Source organism: Lycium barbarum, chromosome 6, assembly GCF_019175385.1.
Source record: "Lycium barbarum isolate Lr01 chromosome 6, ASM1917538v2, whole genome shotgun sequence".
Taxonomy (NCBI): Eukaryota; Viridiplantae; Streptophyta; class Magnoliopsida; order Solanales; family Solanaceae; genus Lycium; species Lycium barbarum.
In genome coordinates, this window is record NC_083342.1 from 105,229 (window position 1) to 126,293 (window position 21,065).

General features: G+C 34.7%; 2 protein-coding genes across 4 annotated transcripts; one reads left to right on the forward strand and one right to left on the reverse strand.

Annotated features, from left to right (window-relative positions):
* Positions 1–722: 722 nt before the first annotated feature.
* LOC132600331 (transcription factor MYB3R-1-like) lies at positions 723–13,587 on the forward strand. 2 transcript variants are annotated; one of them, XM_060313394.1, is made up of 12 exons: positions 723–976; positions 4,173–4,370; positions 5,415–5,463; positions 6,213–6,270; positions 7,178–7,272; positions 7,633–7,736; positions 9,116–9,244; positions 9,370–11,032; positions 11,782–12,098; positions 12,294–12,408; positions 12,576–12,773; positions 13,160–13,587. In XM_060313394.1, the coding sequence occupies exons 2-12, from the start codon at positions 4,258–4,260 to the stop codon at positions 13,280–13,282; spliced, it is 2,964 nt and encodes a 987-aa protein (XP_060169377.1). In that variant the 5' UTR covers positions 723–976; positions 4,173–4,257; the 3' UTR covers positions 13,283–13,587. The 2 variants fall into 2 exon arrangements, with proteins under 2 accessions (XP_060169377.1, XP_060169379.1); XM_060313396.1 differs by having other exon boundaries at positions 4,181–4,370.
* Positions 13,588–14,004: 417 nt separating this feature from the next.
* Positions 14,005–18,218, reverse strand: LOC132600332 (8-hydroxygeraniol oxidoreductase-like). Of its 2 annotated transcripts, XM_060313397.1 has the most exons (7): positions 18,049–18,218; positions 17,383–17,525; positions 17,049–17,086; positions 16,058–16,460; positions 15,294–15,536; positions 14,393–14,551; positions 14,005–14,224 (listed from the first exon to the last, which is right to left on the reverse strand). In XM_060313397.1, the coding sequence occupies exons 1-7, from the start codon at positions 18,083–18,085 to the stop codon at positions 14,114–14,116; spliced, it is 1,134 nt and encodes a 377-aa protein (XP_060169380.1). In that variant the 5' UTR covers positions 18,086–18,218; the 3' UTR covers positions 14,005–14,113. The 2 variants fall into 2 exon arrangements, with proteins under 2 accessions (XP_060169380.1, XP_060169381.1); XM_060313398.1 differs by lacking the exons at positions 17,049–17,086; positions 18,049–18,218 and having other exon boundaries at positions 17,383–17,522.
* Positions 18,219–21,065: the final 2,847 nt, after the last annotated feature.

A 21,065-nucleotide genomic window follows, 5' to 3' on the forward strand; every position in this document is an offset into this window, starting at 1 on the left:
GTCGGATTCTTAAATATGTCGCCAAGCACCATATCACCTTCACCTTATTCTAGGTGCGGCAACATTTTTTGAGAGTTGGAGTGCCATACAACCCTCACCTTACTGTAATCCTACTTATAGGGGCATGACTGATCTCTTTATCACCCAATTTTGCTACGAGGAAGTAATAGTTAAAAACAAATACAAACAAACAAAGGCATATCTACTCAATTTTGCATACTTTAAGGGCATGTTCAACTCTTTTTCGCTTATTAATCAGTTAATTGGGAGCTCCAGTTAAATTAAGGACATATTTAAACCAACTGTTAAACGATGAGGGTATTTGTGAGCTAAACTATTAACGAATGACATATCTGCTTAATTTCGAATACTTTAAGAGCATATTTGAACCTTTTTCGTAAATCCTATATGAGTCCTCTATTCGAGGTCAGTTTCATTTCACTAAAAAAATAGCTATGAATTTTGCGCTAATCCATCACTAAATGCTCATAGATTTTTTTTTTCTATTTCTAAATAGGATTAAAGAATTATTTTTATTGTTTAGCGACATAATGTCTACGAGGATAAGTCCAAACTCTAGCCCAAGCAGCATCAAGATTGTCCATTGAATCAGATTATTTCAAATATTTTGTACAATAAATACTTTTAACAATATAAGATTGTGATTTATTTAAACAAACTAAGAAATGAAAGCTGTCCTTCAAAAAGAAAAAGAGAGAAAAAGAGGAACCGGTAGACAGCAGGTAGCAAGTAGAAACTAACCGTTGGACTTGAAAAATTTGAAAAGTTGCCAAAAATAGGTACAATCAAACGGCTGAGATAATCTGGTCTACCGGCAACGGGTCCCAATAAGCTCTCATCATAGGGTTTCAATCTCAAACATTTGAATTAACCCACCCACCCACCCCTATATTCTTCAAATCTTGCTGAATTCATTACACAATTCTTTTCTTGGAATGCTGCGAAGCTCATTTCAGTTAGTTCTCAATCTTTTTAAATATATAAATACTCTTGGAAATCAATTGCTTTACTTTAGATTCACCATTTCTTCAACTCTTCTCATTGTTTTCGTACAATCTTGAACCTTAATTTGATTTGATGATCGAATTAAAGAATACCCAGTGGTGTTAATTTGATTTTTCAGTATGGGTTTTCTGTTGATCGCTTTAAGTTTTGTGCTTTTGTTCATTTAGCTAGCGTCTGCTCTTTTTCCGCTCTAAATCAATGATCAACATAGCCAAAAAAATGATCAACTTAAGCCTCAATCCCGAAATAGTTTTGTGAAAATACAAATGTTTTTAGAAGATTGGTAGTTCTGATGACAGTATTATTCTTTGAGCTTTAAGCTAAGAAGAATATTAACTTCTAAAAAAGCATTCCCTTTATTTTGGTGTAGTAGTGGCATATCAAGTAAGATTTTAAGTTTGTATGTGTTGGGATGCAGAGAGAATGTTACTTTTTGTTTAGTCGATGGGGAAATTTCAAAAGGCACTTTAATCTTTTTATTGTGTTCCATTAAACTTCAATTTTGGCTATTTTAAGTAAGATGACAACTTGTAATTATTTATAGGTGTTCATTGTGGACTTCATAATGTCCCTTTCTATGTTGCAAGGTGGTGCTAGTAGGCTGAGATGATTTTTATTCTGATTTTGCATTTCTAGGAAAGAAAAGCATGATGGGCGATATTTAAGTTACAAAGTAAAGATACTTCCTTAAGATATGAAACACAACAACAGCACCAATTACACCTTACGCTAGTTAATAACAGCTATATGAATCCTAACTTTCTATTTTGCTCCATTGGCGACCCATTTCTTTCCTATATTCAATAACTTCAGTTTCTTATACGAGATGTTCTCTACAATTTCTACTGATGTATAAATATCTAAACAAAATAAAGAAGAGTCATAATGGCTAAATCTTTATCTAACTAGTTGGTATCGCTTATAAAGATATGTTCCTTGTTTTCTTTTTTCACTGAGTCTGCATCGATTCGAGAGATTGTTAGTCTTTTAAGACAACTTCCTCCCATCTGATTTTGGCCAACTTGGTCTTTTTTAACATCTTGAGTCATCATGGTTTCATACGTATGGATTCGTTTAGAGGTCTACATAGGACATGAACCATCACAAGTGACTTTTGCTCATGTTTCTGTATGGACTCATGGAAGGAGGACGAAGGACTAGGACTAGAAACTTTACATTACCTTCTGGATGCAGACTCTGGAGGAATAACATAAAGGGATAGAAAGACCCGAGTGGCTTTGTGACATGCAAAGTAGGGGATGGAAGAGAGTCAGAATTTGGGGTTAGGTCTAATATGAAGAGAAAACGTTGAGAAGTGCCTTCTCTACTAATATGGAGTGTTGAGCTAGAAAGAGATAAAGATGCAACATACTTTGGAAGTTGATTAACTATGAGGTTGGTGAAAACACTCTACAAACTGAAAGAAATGCTCACTAGCCAGGACTCGTGGAGGTGGGGGTTGAGAAGTGATTACGCGTTCTCGCTTAAGTCATATTACTACAGGCTTTTCGTGAGAGAAGGGTCGGGCTTCCGCATGTCTCAGTTTGGATTCCTAGGGCACCAGGTGTAATTCCTCAATTGGTTGGTTGTGTAAAGAGAGCGCTTTAAATATTGAAAACGTGAGTAAGAGAAAGATTACATATGTTAGACTAGCTTTATATGTAGATGATCAAACAAAGCTTACATCTGTTACATTGCCAGGTAGCTACACGTATGTGGTGGATTGTATTAAACTGGATTATATTAACCAACATGCTACATAGTTGGACCTTTAGAAGAAAGTAGATAGGATTTTGGGATGGGACATTTCCCCGTTGCCAACATGTGAATCATGTGAGGGGAGAGAAACTGCAGAGTTCTTCTGGGGATAAAAAATAATTTGTGCATGTGAGTAATAACCTATTTCTCTTAGTTAGTTTCTGTTGCACCCATGAGGTTTCTACGTTTATGAAAGATCCATTGTCATTTGTAGAGAAGCACATTCCTGTGTAGGTTCTCAACTTTTTGGCAGACTGATTTTATGTCATCGAGAAAACACCTTGTTGCAGATATATAATAGGTAAATAAATTGACCAGTTCTAACAATTTAAAACTTTTAAGTGAGGGAAAAGGGAATAAATTAGAAAAAAATTCTGGACCATGAAAAGAAGGTTGCCATTATATTAACGGAATGTGTAACTAACAAATTGATTCAAACTATTCTGCGGTCAAGCTTCAATTGAGGATTTCAAACTGTTTTTCAACTAATTCCTTTTTTTTTTTTTTTTTGGTATGTGCCTTAGATCAAATATGTCGGCTCAATTTGGTTTTTAACACACTAGTGTTCACATGATTCAGAAGTTCTGCTAAATTCTTTACAACTGCCTTGCACCTTGTATTTTTAATTTAAGCAAATTCTATCCACATGGTACTCTGATATGGGATGAAAAGTTTCATGCTTAGTGTTAGTTCTTGATTGTTGCAAAAAGAAGCCTTTGTGCAGCCTGCATTTAGATGTAGCGACCAGAGATTAAGTAGTTTCCTAGTTGGCTTTTGACTTTTTGTTGTAATTTACGAAACTTCATTTCAAAAATACAACTAGTACTTACAGGATACTAATTTGCTCCAAAATGTTTTTGTATTTGATATATTCTGCATGTTTAATTCTGTCTTGTGTTTTTCAATTATGCAAATTTGAGGTTTTCTGATGAATAGATGAACAGGAAAAGTATGGATAACTGGATATTTTTTTTCTGTTAAATTGAAAATGTTTACACATGTACGTATCAGAGGCTAGCATTATCTTTTGGCTTTAGTTCTTGATTTCGAGAAAAAAAAATCACTACATAGACTACTTTTTGGTGCTAGGAATAAGGATTTTCCTTGTTTTATGACTTTATCTAATTTTTTGTGGTATTCGAGGTTACTGATTCTAAAAATTTAGTTCGTATCGAACCCATGATAATGCTTGAATCTGCCATATCTCATTGATTCATGACAGAGAAGATCTGGAATATTAATTGATGGGATAATAAATAAACTTCCCCTCTCAGTTTTCCACCTAGGAAATTCTGTAGATTTCATTATTCCATGCTTTGTCAAATCAGCTGCATAGCACAGCCATCACATTATTTGTTGTGCTTTATCAGTTCATCTTATTTTGCCAGAACATCAGGTACGATCTCTTACATCTTTGGGGGTGACACATAATGAATTTGGAAAGACATATTGGAGAGAAGTGTAGACCTTTAGATGTTGGATTATCCAGATTTGCCTTTGTCTCAAGCAACCATGGAAAGTGATGAAACAAGCAAGTGTCCTTCAGATGACACCAGTAGTCTGCAAAGTGTTCGGCCTTTGCATGGGTAAGTCTCAAAGACTGCATGATCGCATCTCTCATGTCATAATTTTTTTTTCTGGGTTTCAATTTGTGCTTTTGTGGTTCCTGTTATTGAGCTTTTCTTCTATTTCACACAAACACTTAATCCGCTCGTACATACCTGTCACGTAAGATGAAATGGACGTCGATCTGAGATTTAGTTGGATTTGGTCAAGTCACATTGCTTTCTTTGACCTATCCTGGAAAGTTAGAAATCAGAGATGCATCAAAACAAGTAGGTGGAGATATAGGAGACGAAGCAGTAATAAGTTTGTCGCGTTACCTCTATAACATATATGAAGACGCTATAATATTTATACTTTTCAATGACAAAATAGCTGTCTAATGCTCAAACCATTAGTCTGCCTGGTGCATCCCTGTCAGTATTACATGGAAACGAATATATGAGATCTGGTCAGGTTTGGTGAAATTACATTGGATTCTTTAGCTTTTACTACATAGTTAGTGGTTACAAATACAAAAACTGCATGAAAAGCAAGGAGAACAGCGGTGAGGAGAAGAAGTAATGACAAGTTTGCTGTGTCACACCAATTACACATGTGAAGACAAGACATAATCTATAGTTTTTAATGACAAAAATAATTTCCTGATGTTCAATTTAAGGAACTACATATAGTAATCTCTTTCCTTCCCACAGTATGGCCCCATGTCCGCCCAGTGGCAGAACTAGGATTTGTACCAAGTGGGTTCAATATATAAGAAATATATAAATAACACTGTATATACATACATATTTTTTAAAATCAGATTAAATATACATGTATAATGTTACTTTAAGGGTTCATATGAACCCACTTGAAACCACATAGGACCGCCTATCTTTACTTTAAGGGTCAAGTTAACTTTGTTCTGTGCTGTCCAAGAAGTTCAATCGAATTGAAAGTTATAGTTGATTGTAAGCTTTGAAAGGACCATCATATTCACATCCTTTATGTTATCAAATTGAATTTGACAAAAGCTCAGTCAAACAATTTGTCAACTTTTTTATTACTTCGTGCTAATGTTACAGGAGGACGAGTGGTCCTAAGAGACGTTCCAGACAATGGATTCCCGAGGAGGTAAGCAGGCGTTTCCTAAATATTTAGAAACATATGCGTGAGTTCAGGGTTTTCTTTTGGTTTTATGTTCTTCTGATCTTTTAACTTCTTTTTTTTTTTTTTTTGGGTAAAACTGGGGCTTTGTTTTCTCCCACATTTTGTATGTATAATGTTATATGCTTTTTTAAGTATTCAAATAATTTAGCTCTATCTGCTTTTCGGGGGGAGGGTGGTGATTCATTCCTAGTATGGAAACTCAGAACGCCATGACAATGTGAGCGTGGCACAAATGCTGTTAGTCATTTAAAACTACTTGTCTGTGCCTTTGTGGAGAAGACACTTAATTATTCTATTGCAATTTTATTCTGTTTGTTTGATATTTATAACAGCCTTTAAGTTTCTGGGAACTGTTTCTTACACAAGGAGTATTGAGTCATTCTACTTGTTTTCTGCCTTCCATTAGTGATCTCAAACAATGTAGATCAAGGCCCACCAAACATTCTGGAAAATGCTTGGGCTAGTAACTGCAAAGTCAAGGATTTAGTATAACGTAGAATCATTAGGTAGAAAAACTGTCAGAAGCTCGTACAAGCTCATCTTAGTAATTTTTTTCTAATGTATTAGTTCTTTACTCTTCCTTCTTTTGAAGTTAGTTTCTCTATAAATTTTTAATGTGGTGAAGTACTTGCCAGAGATCATGTAATATTTTGAGTTCACGTTTTAGATCTTTTATGTTGTACTAAAGTATAAATTTCTTAATCTCCTTTCAGGATGAAATCTTGCGCCAAGCAGTCCAACAGTTTAAGGGGAAAAGCTGGAAAAAGATTGGTAAAAACATTGTTCCTTTCTTGTCTAACCTAGCATGTCTTACAGTCAGGGGGCTAATTGCTCATACTTTTAGCAAGACCTAGAATTTTCTCAAATGGCTGATAGAGGGACTAAAACTTATGTGATTCTTGCTGTGTTTATTTAATGTTTTGATATATAACCAAAACAATCTCAGAATTGCTTGTAAATTGAAAAACTGGCCATAGTAGTGAAATAGTGATTTTTCCTTTGATTTGTCTATGTTGCTTTTTCTACTTTCCCAAATTATGTCTCTTTTTTCTGTAAGGATCGTCCCAAAATCAATGCCTCCTTTCCTGGAAGGGAAATTCCATCTTTGCTTTGGGGGATTTCCACTTTTCCTATAACAATACTTTATAAACAAAAAGTAACTTGTAGCTTCCACATTTTTTCTCCATTTGACATGCAATTACACATATTCCATGCTCATCTTAATATCCGTAACTTGTCAAAATTTGACATTTGCTTGGATGCAGTGAAAGTTGCGGGTTGGAAACCAATTCCAACTCAGGCAGAATTATAATAGCTTAAGACTTATGGTGCTTTCAGCTTCTGCAACAGTTATTTAGCGAGTCATACTTTTCACTATCGCTAATAGGAAAATGCTGCATCTCTCCTGACACATATCTGGATGAAGAAGTTATTGAATAGGGCTAGAAATGGTCTACTCTTGTCGAGAAATATTTTTCTGGATGAAGTGTTTCTTCAAGGCATAGAAGTCTTCCTTATAGTGCTTGTATGATTTGTTTGAGTTGGTTAACCTACAGTTGAAGTTGAAGACCTTTGTCACACCCAACAATTACAGCAGATATCTATCTGACAAACACTCACCCAACTAGTAAAGATGATAAATGTTAAATGCTTACTAAATCTAAGATTTAATTTGCAGCGGAATGTTTTAAGGACCGGACAGATGTGCAATGCCTGCACAGGTGGCAGAAAGTTCTTGATCCCGAACTTGTCAAAGGTTCATGGTCTAAAGAGGTAAAAAAAAAGTGCTTTCCTGTTGGCCTGTTTGAATCATATCTTAGTAGTTAGTACCCCTTTTGTTCTTTTTATATGACACTATAATATTTGCGGAGTCAATCTGAGAATATTTTCCAAACAAATCCTAAATATTACAATTATAAAACAATTATGACTTATATTACTTTTCATGTAGTTGAATAAGTTTTATTTTCAAAAAATATGAAGTCATTGTCAGAATTGAGAATGATAATCACATGTTTGGACCATCGTTATCAACAAACTATTGTTATTTTTGGGCAAAAGAAATACAATTCTTGAGAACTTGTCATCCATGTGCTTATATTTGCTAATATAACTCTTTTAACTTATGCACAGGAGGATGATAAACTAATTGAATTAGTGAGCAGATTTGGCCCCAAAAAATGGTCCACCATTGCACAAGAGTTAGCAGGACGTATTGGAAAGCAATGTCGGGAAAGGTAAGCACAACATTTTTGTGTTTATTTAAACAATTCAATGTTTTTTTTTCTTCTGCTATATAGTTCCAAAGTTGTTAGAAGATATTAAGCAAGTGAGATGTCAAGAGCTGTAGCTTGTGGGTTTTCAAGAATTGTGCATTCCTAGCTACTCTTTCAACATCACAAGCTCACTTTATGCATCCTTCCTCTGCTAGGAACATTGATTTTTCAAGCCTATGAAATTGATATCTTCCTATATACCATTTCCACTAACTGGTTAGATGATGTTCCTCAGCTAATGACTCAACTAGTCTCCTAAAACTTAAAGATATGCATGATGATGGCTTGAGATGATGGAGGCAAGATAACTACTGCCACCTTCTATTGAAGAATTTTTATTTCATATATCTGGATATATTACCACTTTAGTTCTACAAAGTGGTGGTTAGACCGACTATGCTGTATGGGGCGGAGTGTTGGCCAGTTAAGATCTCTCACGTTCAAAAGATGAAAGTTGCCGAGATGAGAATGTTGAGATGGATGTGTGGCCACACCAGGAGTGACAGGATTAGGAATGAGGATATTCGGGATAAGGTGGGGGTGGCCTCGGTGGAAGACAAGATGCGAGAAGCGAGATTGAGATGGTTTGGGCATGTGAAGAGGAGAGACACAGATGCCCCAGTGCGGAGGTATGAGAGGTTGGCCATGGATGGTTTCAGAAAAGGTAGGGGTAGGCCGAAGAAGTATTGGGGAGAGGTAATTAGGCACGACATGGCGCAACTGCAGCTTACCGAGGACATGACCTTAGATAGGAGGGTTTGGAGGACCCAAATTAGGGTAGAAGGCTAGTAGATAGTCTCGTTATCCGTTCTTATTAGTAGTCGCACTATTGCAATATAGTTTCTTGTGCTCCGATTTCTGCTATTATCTGTTATTTCCTGTGCTTTGATTATCCTGTGTTATCTGCTCCGATTTCTGCTATTATCTGTTATTTCCTGTGCCGCTTGCATTATTTCATTTCCATATCGCTTTGAATCTCTAATCTCTTATTCGAATCTCTTAACCTTATCTGACTTCTTTTTATGCTTTTATGCTTTTATTGAGCCGAGGGTCTTTCGGAAACAGCCGTCCTACCTTGGTAGGAGTAAGGTCTGCGTACACTCTACCCTCCCCAGACCCCACGATGTGGGATTTCACTGGGTTGTTGTTGTTGTTGTATATCTGGATATATTACATAGTAACATATATCCTTTGACTTAGTAGGACTTTTGTAGTGTCACATTTCTTTTAGTTCCTTTGATTTATTAACATTGAGGTTGCAAATGAAAGAATAAGTTTTAAATTCATCAACTTTATATGACTATGAATGTTATAATAGTTATTTTGAGAGATCTTTTCAGATGGCACAATCACCTGAATCCTGCAATAAAGAAAGAAGCTTGGACACAAGAGGAGGAATTGACTCTAATTCGTGCCCACCAAGCTTATGGAAACAAGTGGGCAGAGTTATCAAAATATTTGCCTGGAAGGTATTTTGAGGTGTTACTTTTATGTCGACAAGAGTTTGCTTCCATCTTGATTTTCTTTCGAGTTCTTATTCTCAGGGTTCTTTCATAGTTATAGCTGACGTGAAAACTCTTATGGCTAATTTCAGGTCAGACAATGCAATAAAAAATCACTGGAATAGTTCAGTCAAAAAGAAACTGGAATCATATTTGGCATCAGGTTTACTTGTACAGTTCCCTGCTCTGCCTAATGTCAACCATCAGAACCAATCAAACCCTTCTTCGTCTATGAAGTTGCAACAAAATAGTGAAGATGAAAGTGTTCACAAAGAAGGAACAGAAGCGGAGGAATTTACGGAATGCAGTCAAGGTTCGACCCTTGCTGGTTGTTCCCAGTCTACAAGTGACTGGGGAAATACATTTGTGCATATAAGAGAGAATGGTGGGATGTCGGAGGAATCAATTCGTGAAAAGGACGCAAGCTCCAGCGGGGCACCATGGCCTAGGGACTATACCCCAGCTTTTCAAGATGCTTCTTGTTCAATGCCAAAAGTTCCCAGTGAACTTGCGGATTCCAAGTTCCATGAGCATAAGTTCTCATATGACTGGGTCAATTCCATAGGAGAAGATTGGCAGTTTAATAGGGATGACATATCTAATATTTCTCTTCCGGAGTTTATTCAGGAATCCTCAGGACATTACATGCACTGTTTAAATGGCAATGAGAACCGTGATGTGGTAACCTATCCATTGCAAACGGCAATGGAATCTGGAGCAACTTTTAACGTAGGAAACGTGGTTGAGGATCCATATAAACCCAATGAAATGTTTGATGTTTGCAGGATCGTATATCCAGAGGCAGGAATTCCTCAATGCTCTCCGTCCGAAACTGGGGTTAATGGCAGTGGTGAACCTGCAGATTCGTCAATTTACCAATCATCAAACTATCAGATCCCTGAAGCAGGAAATATGGCTCCACAAAACTGCAATGCTTTATGTTTTGATGATTTTGAAGCTTCATTCCATCAGCGATTTTCTGTTCCTTCGCAATTTTCTTCTGAGGATACATCACTTGTATTTGGTATTGCTTCGGATCAGTTCCATTATCCTCTACTTGAAAACCCAGTTCAAGAGTCCTTCACCAGTAGATGTGATGGTTTTATATGTCCAAGTGAGTTTGGTGGCACCCCTTCCAATGAAAATGGCATAGAGAATGAGGTCATGAAAGATGAACCTGATCATACAAAAGATTCCTCAAGGCTAGAAGAACAGAAAGATGGAGGAGCTTTATGCTATGAGCCTCCTCGCTTACCCAGCTTGGATGTCCCCTTCATGTGTTGTGATATTAAACAATCTGGTTCAGTTACACAGCAAGAGTACAGCCCTTTTGGCATCCGCCAAATGATGATGTCTTCTGCAAACTGTCTTACTCCATTAAGGTTGTGGGACTCACCATCAAGAGATGATAGTCCAGATGCTATCTTGAAAAGTGCTGCCAAAACTTTCACTGGGACACCTTCTATATTAAAGAAGCGACACCGTCATTTGGTGTCGCCTTTGTCAGAACAGAGATCTGGGAAAAAGCTTGAAACTGATCTCAATATGTTTGAGGAGTCAGCAAATGAAAAAGTGTCTACTGAAGACAAAGAAAATCTACGTCCATCCTCAGAAGATGGAAGAAAGGACGAAGGTGATGAAGTAACTGGACTTTCATGCAATGGAAATTCAGGGAGACAATTAGATGGTGGTGGTGCTCCCTACCATAAAGAGCTCCATAGTGAAAGAAATGGAGCCAATAATGCAACAGGAAAGGTTAGTTATAATTTGTCATTATATTTTTCTTCTCTGGCATCGGTCTTTTTGTTTTCGGGAATGGGATGATGGTGTGACAGTATAGGACCTCCATTCCAGATTTTATTTTTCTGTAAGAAATATATCCTCACGAGTTCCAACAATTGGAATACGTAGTAGGTGCTTGGGACATGAAATGGTTGATATGAAAAAAGAAAAAGTAGTATTTGAAGTTAAGTTGAAAGAGGGTATTTTGGAAGTTAGAGTAGTGTTTGGACTTGAATAAATTTGAAGTTTTTTGGACTTGAATAAATTTGAAGTTTACTGAGTGAAAACTTGAAAGACATTAAGATCTACTTTTCAAACTTTGAATTCCATATTTCAAGTTTGACGTTGAAAATGGGCCAGTTTGATAAACAAACACTTACTTGAAATAATCTCCAAGCGTTATTTTAAATTTTTGAAACCAAATCTATGGACAAATAGGACCTAAATCTCACATGCGTATGAAGTCTCTTATTACTATTCAGAGCTCTCCACTGTCTGCATTTTCTTTTGTTACAGATAGTAATAGGGCGACTCGATATTCATCACTTTTGTTTCTGCTATTTGCATTTCTTTCTAAGTCAAAGTTAATTTAATGTGGTTCTGGCAACTTTGCTCTTAGCTGATTTGAACCATGTGGTTACAAAAAGCCCCATTCAACTTAATTTAGCGAAATCCCCGTTTAAACTTAAATACAACTTTTGTGTTGTCATTCCTGACATCAGGTAAAACAACCTCCTGGAGTTCTGGTTGAGCTTCGCTCAAATGGCATGCTTTTCTCTCCTGATCGTATCTTGATCAAGTGTGATAGTGCTACAAGTCTAAGTAATAAAGCTTTAGGTAACCAGTATGCTAGACGACTTGAAGCTGCATCAAATCAAATTACTGCTTCATCCTCCTTTGAGACTTCATGCTTGTCTGTTGTTTGCTCTCCTGACATACTTGGGAAGCATAGAAGCACAATGCAATCTACTACGTCAACTGCATTGGAGAATACAGCTGAAAATTCTGAAAATGGATTTGGTGCTGAGACTTCAAACATGTAAGATTACTGACGTGTTTTGTTCTTTTGCTTTCTGTCCTTTTTTTTTTTTTTTTTTTGGTTAGTTCTCTCCCACACAGCATTTCTGACCCACAAATTTGTATCTGTTGGCCCGTTTACCTAATGATTGGTTTAAATGGAGTTTTGCTACACATTCGTTTCTAATGATCCATTTACCTAATTGATGGTTTACAGATTTGGAGAGACACCTTTTAAAAGGAGTATTGAATCTCCTTCAGCATGGAAATCTCCATGGTTCATGAATTCGTTTCTGTCTAGCCCAAGATATGATACAGAACTTGCATTTGAGGTATATACATTATGTGTTCTACTCAGTGACACATAATGTCTTTCTGTTTGTTTGTTCTTTCACATTTATGTGTTCATGCACTTTTTTCTTTTTTGTTGATAATGGTGCATTCTGTGCTTGTGTTATATATATTGCTTTGATTTGTTTGTGTTTTCTTTACTTGGTAGGATCTTCTTTTTATGAGTCCGGGTGACAGAAGCTATGATGCTATTGGGTTAATGAAGCAATTAAGTGAGCAAACTGCACCTTCAATTGCTGATGCCCGTCAGATCTTGGGAAGTGAAACTCCAGAAACAATCCTGTCGGAAAGGAATTCCAAGAAACAGAAAGCAGATGAAAATTGTGCCCAGGCTTCAAATGCTATGGTATGTTTGGTCCCGATGTCAAACTTTTTATGTGAAGCGATCTATCCTATTGCCCATTTTTAAATAAACTAGCCCTGATTTAAAACATTTCTCTTCCTCATTTTCTCTCTAATCTTTTATATCCTATACTAATTTTGGCTGTTTTAAACAATAACCTTGCGGTTTTCACTTAGAACACTTACTTTCCTCTTTTTGTTTCTACTCTTATATTGAAAACTGATCATTCTGCTGTAAGATATGGCTTAGTAAATCTTTTCTGTCAAATGTCACATCCAACTCATTACTCGTTTACAGTTTGAATTTACAGTAGCAGGTTGATATCTTTCTACAGCCATGGTCATCTGTTGATTGACATTTTTTTGTTTATATTGTTCGTTCCTCTGCAGAGTGAGAGACGCACACTTGATTTCAGTGAATGCGGAACGCCGGGAAAGGGAAAAGAGACTACCAAAATTGGAAGCAACAGCTTTTCCAGTCCTTCCTCCTACCTGTTGAAGTGCTGCAGATAGAAAGTCCTTTTAGGATAGAAGGTTTTCTTCCCTCAAAGGCACTTGTTTGTCGGAACATATAGATTCTATTCATTCATTAAATGTATGCTTCATTCCCCTTTGCTAAATGCGGAACCCAATAGTACATTCCTTCTTTTCTGAGCTTCATTTTGCAGGAAGCATGGTAGTGTTAAAAAGGGGGAGAATAGAAAGCTGTGTAGATTCTTTTTTTGAAGTAGTAAGTTTGAAGAAACTTTCTGTAGGTTGGGTGAGGTTATGAGCATTTGTACTTCACTTATTGGACAAAGTGGACTAGATTGACTAAAGTTTGGTTTTCTTTGGTAAGTTCCAATTTAACAACTACAAAGGAAAAAACTTACTCGCGTTTGTTCATTGCATTTGCACCAAGCAAACGAATGCAACATCTGTCTAACTCCAAGTGTCTAATATATTTGACGGCAACCAATTGAAGATTACTCTTAATATGGGAGCTTTTATCTTCATTCCTTCCTTTTTTTGGTTAGTACATTGGAAAATGTAAATAGAAACACTAAAATCTCTCATAATTTATTAAGAGCAAAAACTCTATATCCTTGATCGACCCTTCTCATACTAGCGGATCTTCGTCATGTCTAATATATTTCACCTATATATTGTTGGACTTGTAATCTTTAACACCACTACACCATCTTAAAATATTACTACTATGAAATTATCCGTTACCAAAAAAAGGCAGCCAACAATACAAGCTTGATCATGGTGGACACTTCATAACTCCATATCCTTATTGCTGAAAATTTAATTGTTATATAAGAGGGCGAAAAGACTATATAATTGGCATATTTGAATAGCTCAAAACTTGATAAGGACCTTTACGCAATTTGGTTCTTTCAAGTACTCAAATGCCTTGTTTATTTCATTGAATGAAACTTCATGAGTCAATAATTCATCTAGTTTGATCTCCTGCAGAAATAAAGCGTTAAAACTCGTATTCAGTAATAAATATTTAAGTAATAATATTTTAGAAATTTGGTAGGTATAATTTTGAAGCCTATGTTATGTTGCTCGGACTCTTTAAAAATATTATCGAATGCGTGCCAGATATTTCAAAAGTAAGGATTGAAAATGTACCTTGCTAATGCATTTGTCAATTATAGATGGAAGATCTGTGTGAGTTCTAATGCCACCATAGATTGATCCCTTGAGTGTTCGACCAAACATAAGAGGGACATAACTCATTTGCCATTCCAACACAAGTCCAGCTCCAAGCACTATCACTGTTCCATATCCCTAATAATAATTGGTTGTCCCATTACTTAATTGTTCAAGTCAAACAAAACATAGCTATTTAATAAAATAATATACTAGAAATAGAAAATTAAAACATTTTTTCTATACGTCGAAAATGGAGTTATACAACACATATACTCCCTCCGTCTGAATTAATGTGATATAGTTTGACTGGGCATGAAGTTTAAGAAATAAAGGAAGACTTTAAATCTTATGGTCTAAAATAAGTCAAAGATATTTGTGTGGTTATAGATTATCCCGTTAAGCGTAAAAGGTAAAGTTTAAAGTTAAATTATTATCAAATAAGGAAATGTATCATTCTTTTTTTGATAGATTAAAAAGAAAAATATATCACATAAATTGGAACAGAGGGAGTAACATATTAATCCATAGAAGCAGGGGCATATGCACGTTATACGAAGCAGTGTCACCTGATAGCGCATCATCAATTATTTTACTAAATATGTAACACAAATAACATAAAGAATGGCACTGCTTGACGTAAAACATTCTTGATATACCCTAGCTACCGCCTACCGTATAGCATTAAATTTTGGACAAATGTGTATCATACTAAGTGTTGGGTAACTTGTATAACCACGCTACAAGAAAAAAATCAATTTTGTGACGAAATATTTATGATGTACGTTACGATATGTGACGGTTTTATGACTGAATTCATTAACGAAAAATGAAATTTGTGATGGATTTATGACACTTTTTTTTAATAGAAAAGACATACCATTCTTGTTGATTCAATGGCTTCATTGATGGTGAGGTGAGGCACATCTGTACACTCGAAGAAGTAGTCAACACCAAGTCCACCAGTGGCATCTTTAATTAATTCTGAAATTGATTTTTCAGAGATTTTAGAAATATTTATAAAATCAGTAACCCCAAAAATCATTGCTTTTTCACTCTTCATTTCGTGTATATCCATCCCAATTATTTTGGTTGCATCTTTCTGTCGAGCTCCTTCTACTACCTGTATGTTTCAAGAACAATATTCCTTTACAAATCTTGAGAATAAAATACAAAAAAAAAAAAAAGGAAATTGATTTCCCATCTCATTTTTAGAAATAGCCACTAGCATGAAGCTTCCGCAGGTGAAACTTTCAGGAAATTGTCATGAAATTTCACCTATGACAGTGACTATTTTTCAATTACAAGACTGATATGTGGCAAGTAAATACTAATTCTACACCAAGTCCAAATTAGATAATAAAAAACTTAAGTTGACCAATGAACAACTAATTTTACACCAAGTCCAAGAATGTACATGTAACATTACGAAATGGCCACTTTTCAATCCCTGTAATTAAGAAATTAGCCAATTTCATGAAGTTTTAAATTCCACAGATGAAACTCCAGGAAATCCAGAAAATTGTCGCAGAGTTTCACATATTGGAGTTTCATGTCCTGGAGTTCACCTATGAAATTTAGAACTTCATGGCTATTTTTCAAAGATATAACCGAAAAGTAATCAGTAGATGCTCATGTACTTACACCAAGTCCAACACCTCCGAGACCAAGGACAGCAACAGTTGAGCCCTTTTCAATGTTGACATCTTTCCAAGTTGCTCCAAAACCAGTTGTGAATGCACAACATAAGGAAGGAACATGTTCAATTGGGAGACTAGGATCAACCTTAATAACATAGTTTTCATCAAGAACTGTGTACTCTGATAACGTAGAGCAACTAACATGGTGATAAATCCTTTGACCTCTAATTGACATTCTTGATGTTCCATCCAACAACAAACCACTGAAATTTAAAGGGTATTTGTGGCATAAATTGGACTTTTTTGACTTGCAATTGGGACATTCTCCACATTCTCCCAAGAAATGTGGCATTACTATGTCTCCCTCTTTCAAGCTTTTTACCCTTTCACCCACACTTTCTATCACACTGCATTATAAAAAAGAGATTATAAGATCATTTCCTTCTATTCAAACTTTAAAGGGTTATGTTCAATTGTTTTCTCTTTAAGAACATGCTTAATTTGAATTATTTGGTATAAATTATAATATATGTAGATAAGCGATTGCTAGTTAATTAGCTAATAAAAAGCACTTTCATCTTAATAATAATAGTTAGTTATGATTTGAGAGAAAAAAATATTTGCATACAACAACTTAACGTTGATTTTTATTCATAAAAAAGGACCCCATCTTTATCCATAGAGTAGAATGAAACAAATTTTGAAATAGATGGCTGGCTATATATGTACAAACCAAAAATGGTAAAGTACTAAATTTAAAACTACTAGAAATGTCCCTAATTCTAATATGATGCATATATAGCTAGAGAGCAGCTAAGAAATTATATGATTCAATCTTTTAATGTTTTTAGTATTAAATTCATTATATTTTTAAAATTATAAGCTCAAATATATTATTTATCACAACTCCAGTGAACTTTGATATTCCACATTGAAAGTATTCTGAACCCTTGCAATGTTGCATTCGCCACTCAAAGAGAGAAGTTAGTTCTTACCCAACTCCTTCATGCCCAGGAATGCGAGGGAACAAAGGCTGAAAAGACAACCCAAAAAAAAAAAAAAAAAAAAAAAAAAAAAAAAAAAAAAGAGAGAGATAAGAGAAAAACTAATATATGTGTGTGTAACGTAAGATAGCTAATCATAAAAAATGTTATAGACAACCACTAGCTTCGAATTTTGTTGTAAATCTATCTTTAAATAGCTCATAGTCATCGTTAATAAAATTTGCCACGGATTTTTATTGTTTAACGTCAGAATCTGCCGCTAATTACTGTTTTTTTTCTTTTTCTTGTAGTGTAGGTTGATTTAAGAGCAAGCAAATTCCCATACCTTTGGAAAGCCATTGCAGCAAAGAACATCTGTACCACACAAACTGGCATAAATCATCTTAATCCTAACTTCTGTTGATTTTGGTGGATCCACTTCTATCTCTTCTATTTTCAGTGTCTCTCCTGATTTCCATACTACCGCACCTGCATTTATTTTTAACCATTAATACATGTATACCATCAAATATAAAATATTGTTAAATCTTGAACACTCTTCGCGATTCTCTGTATACACGTCAAATAATCAAAACATATTTCATCTTAAAAACTTATAACGAAATTTCTGCCTTCGTCATTAGAACTATTATTGTTCACTCGTTGGACGAGAAAAATCTTTTGTTTTATTTCCTAGTACGTAAGTAGGGAGAAATAAGATGCTTGGTCAAGATATTCAAAAACTGCTTATTTTGAAAAGTCTCACATAAGAAGTACATTAGCCAACACTAAATCATCAATTTGTGGTTGGTGAAGCATTCAAACAGTATTTTTAAGGAGAAGCTACTTTTATCATCTTTTTAAAAATAGCTTCTGCCATTATTCAAAAGCACTTGCTTTTTTCCAAAAATTCTGCTAGACGTTTGAACTCTCTAGCTAAAATAAGATCTTTGTTTTAAAAATAAGTATCTTTAACTTAGCAGAAAACTTAACCGAACTGGCTAAATCTCACCTTTGCAAGTGATGACCCTGTGGCAGCCTGAATTCATTATGGTGAAGAAGTATGAAGAGCTCGAATGAATTGGTGAAGGAACTAACTAATGTGATGAGAATTTAAATAACCAGAGCTTATAAAGTTGGAATTTTGAATTTTGGCATGAGAATAATATGATTTTGTAAATTGCAAACACATTTTTTCTATGTTTTAGCTGTGGACCTGTTGTTCTATCTGGTTAGGTACTTCCAAATTTTTATGCATCAAGGGATTACCTTGGTCCCGCATATCTTAGGTATATACTTCAATATTGTTGTCTTAAATTAAATTATAAATAAAATATAAAATTTGGATACAAATTTTGCATGTGAACTTGTAAATTGAGACATCACATATATCAACTTGAATATTAAATTTACAATTGGATGCCATTGACCTACAAGATTGGCACAAAATTGTATCATTTTAAAGCACGAAATTAAATTATTGGAAGTTAGATATAATTTGTCTGTGGTGAATCCAAACCGATGTCATTATGTCTTACTTCTGGACAAAAACAAAAGATTTGATGTGAATGCTCACAAAAAGTAGCCTTTTTAGCATGACACGTGAATTAAATGCTTTTCTTAGACTATCCACAAAAGGGCAAAAGGATGCATTTAAACTTTATTGTTACTTTTAAAATTTTTGTTATTGTTATTGCTTTTTTAATCTAACATGATAAAGTTTTTGAAAAATAGAATATATTGCTTCGACTGTACCTCGTGAACGACAAATTTTCACGTAATTGAAAAAAAAAAAATCTTGCGATGTGCCTCCAAGAATTAACATTTTAGTGATTTAAAGTTCTAAATTCAAACTGAAAAAATGTTTTCAGAATAAAATAAATTGAAAGGGTGAAAAAAGGTGTGGCCATTGAGTGGCCAAAACGTGTAAAACTCAATATTCATGTCATTGTTTTCTTCACTAAAATAATCATTCAAAATTTCACGTAATCTGTACTCAAAATAATCACACAGCACACACATAATGATTTGTATTTTAAATCTTATTGAATATTTTCTTATTGAATATTTAAAGTTGAAATTATCGTGGAAGACTTTGTTTTTTCTTTTAATTGCTGTAATTTTGTTTCATAAACAACAAAGCATGTTTTTTTTTCTTGAAGAAAAGAGTTTAAGTTATATTATCAGGTCATCTAAAAAATATTTACAAATAAATCTCTTTAAAATTTGAAATCTGTAATCTTGAAAATAAAATATGTCTACATGCCACGACAAGAAAAGATAACTCAATGATATAAAAATGTTTATGCGGATAATGCATATAACTTAAAGCCGAAAAGAAAACGAACATTCACACTAATGGATGGCCCATCAATGGGGAAAGCGAGCCGAAAGTTGAGAAGCGCTAGAGGAAGAAGAAAATGATAGAATTGGTCTTATTACCTATGGGATATATCCCATACAAATATTTATGGATAATGAAGTGTTGGAGAATGAATGAAACAGATGATGAATAATGCAAAAACTTATGTGAATGTCGCTTTTGTCTTTAGGGGATTCTTTCTTCTTTCCATTTTTTAACCCCGTGGCTAGAATAATCTACGGGGGGAAAGAACGTCGAAAATAATTATCCAAAACTTATTTTCATGCATCCAAAACTATTTGTACGAAATGTCCCCAAAATTATGATACCAACATGTTATATAAATATGCTGAAATGATATCATGTTTATTTATTCAAAAGACATACTTTTCTAAAAAACATCTCTATGATACCATCATCATATATACGTATTTGTGATGGTATCATGGAGCACTGCTTCAATACTTTAATGAGATACTCCTAAGTTCTCTGTAATACCATCGTAGTATATGAAAATACTGAGATGGTATTATAGATGACTGTTAGAATCCTTCATGATACCATTATGATATATAAATATACTGCAATTATATGAGGACGGGTTTTGAGCGAGGAATACTCAGGTAAATATGTTCAACCGGTTAGATAAGAAGCAAAATTAGTTTAGAAAGGACATGAAAAGAAAAAATATTTTATATTTTAGGAATATTTTGTATTGGTTTTCCTGATTTATGTCCCTTTCGAGTCAGTAAAGGCCACACAGTTGGCCATACGGAGCCCAGCCCATTAAAAGTGGAAAGGACACTTAGCTGGTTATGAGGAAGACTACTCTTATGCGCTTGTTTGTCTTTTTTCGCTTGTTTTATTTTAGTAGTAGTATCTTTCCTTACCCTTATTCCATTTTTTCTCTTTTCTTTGTCTTTTTCGTTTTGACATAGTATTTTATTTCCTTTAATTTCGTTGAATTTAAGTAGATATCAATTCAATGATTTTGATTTTTTTTTTAATGTATGTAAATCCTTCTAGCAGAGTTTGAAGGAATGAACATATTCTGTACGATAGTTTGTCAATGTATAATATATGTCACGTTAGTATCATAGAGGATTGAACTGTGAGTTTTTAAGGAATGAACTTGTCATCTATGATATCATGTTAATATATGTTATATACCAAGTTGGCATCATAAAAAATTGACTAATGGAATGAACTAATACTCTACTATATATACTGTAAGTATATTTTAGCTCATAGCGTGATTACTCCAAAATTATTGTTGTGTATTAATTTCAGTTACATTCTTAATGTTGGAACGAAAAGAGGTGAGTTGAAGCGTGAAAAAGAGTAGAACCAGACAAGGTTTTAGGCGCAATGATTTGAGACGGTAAATAGTTTGATGGGTGTAAATTCGAGTGGGCATGTACGACCCTTTTTTATTCATTTTTTTGCGTGGATTGCCCTACTTTTGGGGTGGTTTTTTTTGCGTGGATTGCCCTAAGTATGTCGGGTCCGGCATAAGTTTGGTAATTCCTTAACAAGTTTATGCCGGTGGGGGCATATTTTTAATGGGCAAACTTTTATGCCGGACCCGGCATAAACTTGCGAAGGAATTATTAAAGTTATGCCGGACTCGGCATACTTATGCCAAGTCTGCCCATAAGGCATAAGTA